The following is a 9,223-nucleotide window of genomic DNA, read 5'->3' as shown; positions in this document are numbered from 1 at the left end:
TATATTCTATCACGATTACTCAAGATACGAGAATACTTGAGCTACAAGGACTCTCTACTCTACCTATATAAATACCAAACTGTTTTTCATAAGGAACTACGTTGAAACTTGATCCCTAGAGAATAGATCTTGGGTACGTAGGCAGCCATTATTTGGTTCAGTTTCATCTCCCCCAACATCAAAATCCTATGTTTCTTAGTGCGTTCGTCACCATTGCTCTCGTTGTGTTGAAACAGTTTATTGCCGAAACATGTACTACTGACAAATTAGATTATATTATATACACTTAACAAAGTTTTGTTCATTATTGTTTGTGAATATGAAATTTATTCATTTGGTATCTATTTGGTAACTACTGAAATGGATATTACTATGTGCAATAATAGTTTCCTTCGTTTGTATGGTAGCTCAATGAGTATTTAATGCTAAGTAATGTTGGTAAGCGGTTAGGTTTATGCTATTCGTGCATGTTCACAGCTGCATAGTGGTGTCACAATGCAGGGGTTGTTGCAAGTACATGCAATATTTTCTTTAACCAGTATGGTGTAAATCCTTCAATTCAAGCACCAAATTGTGCAATAGGCCTTAAAGCAAAAGCCATTATAATTTTAATATAAACCAATCGCCAGTAAAGAAAAAGAAATGTAATAGAAAACAAATGGCATTAGAACTACTTTGTAAATGTATGTCCGTTTTTTTTTTTTAAAGATCGCAAATATAATTTATGGATAATAAATGTCCCATTTGAGACCCCACCAATTTTGCCAAATAGAGTCATGCACAAACTAAGCTTGACATGTGCTTATAACTATGGTCGTTGATTTTATCTTCATTCTGTCAAATGCATAAGTTGTATGGAGTTCGTTGGTGTACAGTAAATTTATTTTGTATGTCCATTCAATTGAAATGTTAAGTTTTATCTTCGTTTTTCATTTCATATATTAATATTGTGTTAGTAAACAATAAACATCAATACATGCAGAACAGATGAATTCTAAAGATTGTTGTGCTATAATTCATTTTCCAACATCACACAAATAAAAAAATCTTCAAAAGACATTCCACGCTAGCAAATAAAAAATTATAGCATCACATAGGTAGTTCTTATGGATAATTTTTCTATTAGATAAATGCATGTACAATTTTATATCATACACTATTGACGATGTCTCTTTATGAAATCCATGCCCGAAGGCACGGGCATTAACTAGTATCTCAATATTAAAGTTCCCACAAATGGTGTTTTTTCAAGCTCTATTAAAATTTCACATCATTATCTCTTATTAAAACGGGAATTCCTCCCATATTAGAAAAAAAAAACAATTCTAGCACTTTTAATTAAAACATAAATCCTTCTCCCATTAAAACAATAATACATCCCTTATTGAAAAGAAAAATCTAGCATATCTAATTAAAACAGGAATTTTTATCCTATTAAAACGAGAATCACACTTCTCCCAATTAAGTGAAATATTAAAAACGGGATCTCTCTCCCAATTAAAAAACGGGCTTTTAATACTTAATTAAAACAATTTGTTAGGAAATTAAAATGAGTTTTTAAAACTCAATTAAAACAATTTGTGAGAATCACAATTTGTCATAAAATTTATATATGTATAATTATGATTATTAAACAAGTTTTCAAAAGAGCCAATACATATGCACGCGCCTGCTTTTTAGTCTTAACATTAAAGCTAACACCAAAGGTATTTTTCGAGCTTCTTTAAAATTTTACTTCGCCAACTTAAAAAACCAACCTATAACAAGAATATATTTTTCCTTTTAAGAAACCCACTTAAATCGGGAATCTAACTCATATTAAAATGGGAATTCATCCCTGCTGCTATTGAAAGGAAATTTATAGAACTTCTAATTAAAACGGATCACACTTCTACCTCCAGTCAACTTTTATAACGAGTTTTTAAAGTACAACCAAAACAATTTATTAGAAAATTAAAACGTGTTTTCAACTAAGACATACGATTATTTTTTATTAAAATGAGAATTCATTTTCCTATTGAAAATTGAAATTATAGTAATTATAAACTAAAACATGAATCCTTCTACTATTAAAATGAGAATCACAATTCTAAATTAGATAAACTAGAGAGGCGTAAAGAAGGCTTCTTCTCTCTCTTCTCTTCACAGAGAGCAAGTTATGATAATTTAGGATGGGAAATTCTCCAGAAGGGAGAGAATTTAGGATGGGAAATTCTCCAAAAGAGAGTGAAAGCGTTTATCTACTGCAACAGGAACAGTAACAGGAACAGGAACTGGGTCAGAGAAGAAAGAAGAAAGAAGAAGAAGAGATGTTAGTGGCATGTCAAATTCATTAGTTCAGTACTGGCTTTGATATTCAATTGAGCCTTTTCTTTCACAACAGATCAAATCAAGCAATGGAAAGGCACTTGGCGCTACCTTCACAAAGGTCACCAAGGGGATTTCTGTTTGCACTAGCAACTCTAGATTGTGTCAATCTTTTGTTGCCAGTGCCTGCGGATTTATTTTCAAGTGCAGCGATTACTAGGGACCCTTCCCTCCCGATACTTGGCCCGTCCAGCATGGAGAGAACTGTCCATCTTGACAGCGGCGGAAGTTCTTGGCATTTGAGTACATTGAAGGTGGTCGGAGAGGGGAATTGTAATAGTGGAAGTGGATAAGGTAATGGGGGAGGTGGTGAAGATAATATTGACATCATAGCTATATGTGATGCCTCAGTAAAGTTCAGAAAGAAAGTAGTGTATATTGGAATAGGGGTCTTTTTATGCTGGAGGGACGGTACTCCAATATGTTTTACAATGGCTACAGCTCCATCGACCGACATTAATGTGGGAGAAGTAATTGGAATTTGGCTTTCTCTTCAAGTAAGCAAAGTTTTAGATTTAGATAATAAAACTTTGCTGATAATAAATGATAATGAGACAGTCTTTGGTCGTATAAATGGTAAGGAATTTAAGAAATCACCTCATAAAAACTTGAAAGATGCTCTTGATTTAATTTTGGAGTATCGAAAGACACATAATATTCAAGTTTGTTACGAGAAGAAGGGAAAGAGAAATAAAATAGCGCATGAGTTGGCTAAGCTCGCCTATGATTTGAAAAAAAATATTGTTGAAACGTCCAAGTCAGCAAGTAATTTTACAACATTTCCAAAAGTTTGATGGTAGAGAATACATGTACGTATTGAAAAAAGATATACTTGGAAGGAATGAATCGCCTTTTGGATTCAACTTTATAACTTCTTCCGATATCTTTTTTCTTAATGTTTATCAAGCTAGTTTTTTTTTTTTTGTGTGAGAGAGACTTGAAACTTCAATAATGTTGGTAAGAGAAAGGGTTTGAAAAGATGATTATTTTTTTGCAAAAAATAAATAAATAGATAAACTGTTAAAATAGGATATCTCCTCCATTTAAAAGCAAGTTTTTAAAAGACAATTAAAATAATTTTTTTTTACGAATTTTGTATATGTTTTTGAAAAGAGTCAGTGAGTATACATATGCCTACATTATAGTTATTATGGTTTTGCTCTTTTGGTCATAATTAGGGCGGTTAATAACTATAACCCATATTTATATTTTTGGGAAGCATGTTTAATTAGTAACTCTTTGATTCTGATCACCCTACACCTATGATATTATCATCTAAAGGTTTACCAATATTGCTAATTAGCACGTGCCCCCCACAACTTACTAAGCAGGCCAACACATTACTGGGTCTGGATAAATGTATAGCCCGTCTAGCTCAGTTGGTAGAGCGCAAGGCTCTTAACCTTGTGGTCGTGGGTTCGAGCCCCACGGTGGGCGAAAGCGCAAACTTTCTGTTGATATGTGATTTTTTTTGCAAATGAAACAGTGAAAGACTGAAAGCTAGCTTAGCTAAAACCATGATGAGAACTTCTTCTTCTCACTTACCATCTCTAAAACCATCTCCACTTTTCCTTCTTACCACTTTCAACTTCTCATCATCTTCTTTAAACACTCACAACTCCTTTTCATTTTGTCCAACACTTCCTTCTCTTTCCTTGAAACAACAACAACAACCATTTTTTTCAACTTCAGCCCCTTCTCCATTACTCAACTGGTCTTTAACTATGATGGGCAGTTCAAGTTCTAAAGGTAACATTTGGATAAAAAAAACTATGCTGGTTGTTTCTTGTTTTTCATTGGAATTGAATGAGCTGCCCGTTGCATTACTTGTTTGGCCTTTTTTACTGTTTGAATTAAAATGAGTTATATTGCCTTTGAATATTTTACCATTCTTTCAAAAGAAACATTCTTTCTTATGCAATCGTTAGTGGTTATCTGTGAATTTATACCATGCTTTGTTTGGACTTGTTGCTTTGTTTTTCCGATTTTTGAATGATTTGGTAGCTTGAGTTATATTAATTAGTTCTTTTTTATTGAATGAAATTGAAAGCCTATGCAATTTTTGTCGACCAGTTTAATACGTCGAACAAGATTAGTTATGAGATATGGTATTGATTAAAAATGCATTTCAGTAGTCTACTAATGTCTTCTTATGCAGCCTCATTTAGTACTGGAAGCAGTGAAGGGGGAGGAGGAGAGAGGGAAATAATGGTGCAGCACTTGCTTGTTAACGAAAGCAACCTTAATCTTATTGTAGAGCTTCAACAAAAAATTTTAGGAGGTTAGTATCTCTTGCTCATTTATGGGTGAAATATGAAGAGCATTCTTATATGGATGATGTTACTGTTAAGTGTTAATGATGCCTTGCTGATTTGATTTTTAACAACCTGTTTAGGAGAGGACCTGAGTGATTTGGCTACGGAACACTCAATTTGCCCATCTAAACAACAGGGCGGGATGCTTGGATGGGTGCGGAAAGGACAAATGGTATGGTTATGAAAATATTTAATGCTAATTGCGTCTCATAGATAAAATAATACAGTTATAGAAGACTGTGTGATTTTATAACTATAAGTGGAAAAAGGTTGGACCATATGCTGTTGTTCTAGTATGAAAAATCCTACTACTTAGATAGTTAGATGTAAAGATGCTACAAATGGAGCTTTCTGTTTGAGTTTCTCTTTATATTAAGGCAGACTTGGCTTTATTGACAAGCATAGTTTTGTTATTCCTTTTCTGCATATTTTTAATAGAACTATTACTTAGGAAAGGTATTGAAAAGAAAAACAAATGCTCTCTTGGTGGTATAATTACACATTTGCTCTTCCTTTAATTTTCTCCACACCTACACGTACTGCACAGGTGCCGGAGTTTGAGGAGGCTGCATTTAATGCACCCTTAAACAAAGTGGTACGATGCAAAACTAAATTTGGGTGGCATTTGTTACAAGTTTTGTCTGAGAGGTAATTTTGCATCTTTTTTCAAATGAATGCAGTATTTAAACCAAAGCAGATCAGTTCCTGAATAACAACACAATTCTCATTTTGTGTTTTTGCATGTTGTCTTCTTGGTGATTTCTTGTTATAGAGAAACTTCACTCCAAGACATTGACCCAGAGGAGCTTCATTTAAAAATGCAAGACCCTGGTTTTCTTGAGGAAGCTCAGTTGATAGACGTTCGAGAACCTGATGAAGTGTATGTGTCTTTGTCTATTTCATTGGTATCATTATTGCTAAACAATCACTCTAAGTTGCACAGTGGTATAACTCTTTAAAATTATCTATATGATCGAGTGTGCACCTTATATGTACCATTGCAGCATTTGTTCCTGCTTAAGTGGATAAAGATTGTAGGGGCACAAGGAACAAATGATTACTGACACTTGAGAATGGCAATCGATCATATATGAATTTGAACCTTCCACTTCAGCATTTTAGATTCCCATTATTGACATGTTATATTTGTTTTCCACTACTGGAATGTTTACTTACGTGTATTATTCATTTCCCCTTCTTACTGATGTCATCATTTGTTGAAGACAGCGATCAAGCTTCATTGCCTGGGTTTGTGGTTCTTCCTCTTCGCCAGTTCGGGAGTTGGTCAGCAGAAATATCCACTAAATTTAATCCTCAAAAGGACACATATGTTTTGGTGAGTAAAGAGAATCACTTTTATCTTTTATGTGGCTGTTTAGGGATTTTAGCAGTTCCGTGAGAAATGGTTATACTAGTAGATATTCTTTCTTGAATACATTTTTTTTCATTCTTTTTTTGTTTTTTGTTTTTTGTTTTTTGTCTTTTGTTTTTGATTTTTTATACTTCTGTATTTGCTTCGCCAAAGAGCAAAAGGCCCAATGTGAAACGTATATATGATCAAAGGCTTTAGACTTTATCATATCCTCCATATGACTTGTGTGGGCAAAATAAACTTATTGCAATCGTACATTCCAAGGAAATATCCACCTCAAAGTGAAAGTTGGGGTGGAGTATTTTGAGTTGGAAAAAACCTTGATTTCCCCGTAGGCCTGTACTAGTGCGGTTAGGAATAGAGATTTATAGTTGTGCATTGGTAACTTCATAATGCTTCTATTAATTTGACAAAAATGACATTCAGGTACATTCGGATTATACAGTGACTTTGTTTACTTGTATTGACAACTATTTATTTTTAACTGTAGTGTCACCATGGAGTGAGATCATTGCAAGTTGCCAAGTGGTTGCAGACACAGGTACTTTCCCTTCTTTAGCCATACCATTTTTGGGTAGATTGTCAGTGTGTTGCTGACTGATCAATAGGGTGTAACCCCTTCTTTAGATTGTCAGTAAATTATTGAGTAGCGATCTCATTTTTCAAATATTGCTGTTAAGAAAATGCTAAGAACAGCACAGCTTTTCAAAGAATTTTGCCAAGATTCAAGGCCACGCACCTGAATTACATTGTACTTATTTCGGGAACTCGAAAAAAGGTGGTCAACAGTTCCTTTAGGCATTCTGAACGAAATTTGTTGCAGTAGCGCTCTCTTTGAGACTTAGAACATGAATTTATTGCCTTTTATAATGGTAATGAAGCATGTTTGTCTGGTTCTCACTGAGTAGGATTGGCTTGTATGCATACTTCATATGCGATCAATCACCGTACCTGACATGGTTTCCATCTTTCAGGGGTTCAAGAGAATATTCAATGTAAAAGGGGGAATTCATGCATATGCCGTGAAAGCAGATCCCTCAGTCTCTACCTATTAGTGATGATCGGACATTTACAGTTCTCCGACATTGTGGCTCTGCAACCTTTCTTCTTTTATCATGGATTTGTACTTTTGTTCTTCATGTTTATTTATATGAGCTCTTTGGTCGACAAAGTAAGCTCAATCCACATTTATTTGTAAGGACAAGCTGCAAGCCTGCAACCATCAGATTTTGAGACATTGTGCAAATACAACTATACAAGTATGAAATTAAGAGGAATGACAAATCGCCTTGGCTGTTCTTTTGTGTATTTCAAATAAAAAAATGTTTCATATATATATGAAGTTTAAACATTCACTTGGTGACAAAATTTACATCGAGAGTGGAACTGATGCAAGGATGCAAGTCGTCCGCTCCATTATTTGTATCCTTCCGCTCATTTTCACTGAATTAGGTTGTACCGAATGACCTGGAATTCATCAATCAAGTGAGACTAGTCATATGAGCGGCCCAGAGAGTCAAATGATTCATGCAGCCAAATGATCCAAATTTTGTTTTTTACTTCTTTTTTCCCAATGCCAATTGATTTGTTGGGGATGATGTGACAGATGACATATGCAAAATGTTACAGTAATAAACTAGTGAAGATGAGATTGCGTTTTGAGGAAAGCGAGCCACAATCGTGGGTTGACATCTGAATTTATGGGCATACAGCATACTTGAGATTAGCAAAATTTATGCAGATAACCTTTATTACAGGGGTACAAACTACAAAGTACAATTTAATACTGGAAGCTTTTTTCAAATTGCAAGGTCCTGGCCAAATCTTTGGCCACCGGTGCTCACTCAGATTCACTCCGGCTGTTTTGATCTTTTACTGAGCTTCGACATTATCAAAGTATCGAAAATTATAAGCTTCCTGCAATTGCCATATTGGTCTTCTTTTTAGCTTGGTTGGAAATATTAAGATGCATGGTCCATACTCCATACTAGGGCTGTCAATGGATCGGTTTGAGTCGGGTTTTGGAAAATTCAAATCCAAACCGATAAGAAAATTAGAAACCCGAAACCAAACCGAACTGATAATATTACGTTTAATCCAAAACCGAATCAAACCGAAAAAATATATTGTAAATTGAACCCGAACCGATTCAAACCGAAAACTACAAAATCAATTAAATTTTAAATTAAATTAATTAATTTTAACTACACAATTGATAAACATATACAAAATTAATCATAAATAATACTAAAATGCTATCTTATCTGTTCGGGTTCATATCTGTTTGGTGGAGAGCAAACCCAAACCCAAAACTAAACCAATATCTTATCGATTCGGTTTCGGGTTGGTAAAAAGCAAACTAAATTATTCAAACCCAAACCATTTTATATCGGTTTAGTTCGGATCGATTATCGGGTTTTTGAAACCCATTAACAGCCATAGTCCAGACAGCCAGACTCCATATGTAGCTCATGTAATCATAAATTTTGATCAATAACCAACGATCTCACAAAATAAAAAAGAGACCGTAGAGGGAAGACCGATAGAAGTATAAAAGACTCAAAAGACTCGTCCACTGACATAATGACATTCTTATCTTTCATTTTCATACCCAAAATGTACGGTAATTGTCATATACTCATATGCATATAACAAGATAAATACTTGACTATTACCATAAGAGCATTCCCAATGCAAGTCACTTTGAGGGAAAATAACAACTTGTTGTCTTTAGAGCATTTCCAATGCAAGTAGTAAGTTTTTACCTTCACGTAGGACAAATTCCCCGAGGGGTTAAAATGTCGGAAGGAATGTTTCATTCCGTCTAAAAGTAAAAAATGAAAAAATATCGAAAAAAATAAATTGGACGAAATGTTTGGAATATTCCGTTTGAAAAGAAAAAAAAATGAAAAAGATCGAAAAAACTCACGGGACGAAATGGAACATCCTGTCCAGAAGAAAAAATCGAAAATAGACACGAGACGGAATAAAAAGGGTCCGTCTTAAATTAATAACTCAGCAGCTATCTTCCGTAGCAAGTGCTATTCTCATTGTCACTGAGTTACAAGCTACTCTCATTGTCATCTTTACATTGGACAAAGGTTTTTGGCTTCATAAAAGTGACAAGCCCCTATTTCCTCTCATAGTGATTTGCATTGGGAATGTTATT

At 34.3% G+C, this 9,223-nt stretch overlaps 1 protein-coding gene and 1 non-coding gene across 2 annotated transcripts; both read left to right on the top strand.

Annotated features, from left to right (window-relative positions):
- Window positions 1-3,731: 3,731 nt before the first annotated feature.
- On the top strand, window positions 3,732-3,804 carry TRNAK-CUU (transfer RNA lysine (anticodon CUU)). Its single transcript has one exon. It is a non-coding gene; the product is annotated as a tRNA-Lys (tRNA).
- Window positions 3,774-7,353, top strand: LOC147485513 (rhodanese-like domain-containing protein / PPIC-type PPIASE domain-containing protein). The gene is made up of 8 exons (XM_086573040.1): window positions 3,774-4,116; window positions 4,526-4,648; window positions 4,763-4,854; window positions 5,230-5,330; window positions 5,455-5,562; window positions 5,910-6,018; window positions 6,545-6,595; window positions 7,029-7,353. The coding sequence occupies exons 1-8, from the start codon at window positions 3,885-3,887 to the stop codon at window positions 7,107-7,109; spliced, it is 897 nt and encodes a 298-aa protein (XP_086429166.1). The 5' UTR covers window positions 3,774-3,884; the 3' UTR covers window positions 7,110-7,353.
- Window positions 7,354-9,223: the final 1,870 nt, after the last annotated feature.

The sequence above is a fragment of the Coptis chinensis genome, chromosome 7 (assembly GCF_015680905.1).
Source record: "Coptis chinensis isolate HL-2020 chromosome 7, ASM1568090v1, whole genome shotgun sequence".
NCBI lineage: Eukaryota > Viridiplantae > Streptophyta > Magnoliopsida > Ranunculales > Ranunculaceae > Coptis > Coptis chinensis.
Note: the sequence above shows the minus strand (reverse complement) of the source record. Positions and strands in the feature narration are given on the sequence as shown.

Coding starts and splice junctions, on each gene's coding strand:
- LOC147485513 (XM_086573040.1), top strand. CDS start 3,885: ATGATGAGAACTTCTTCTTCTCACTTACCATCTCTAAAACCATCTCCA. Junction 5,331..5,454: donor TTACAAGTTTTGTCTGAGAG/GTAATTTTGCAT, acceptor TTCTTGTTATAG/AGAAACTTCACTCCAAGACA. Junction 6,596..7,028: donor CCAAGTGGTTGCAGACACAG/GTACTTTCCCTT, acceptor TCCATCTTTCAG/GGGTTCAAGAGAATATTCAA.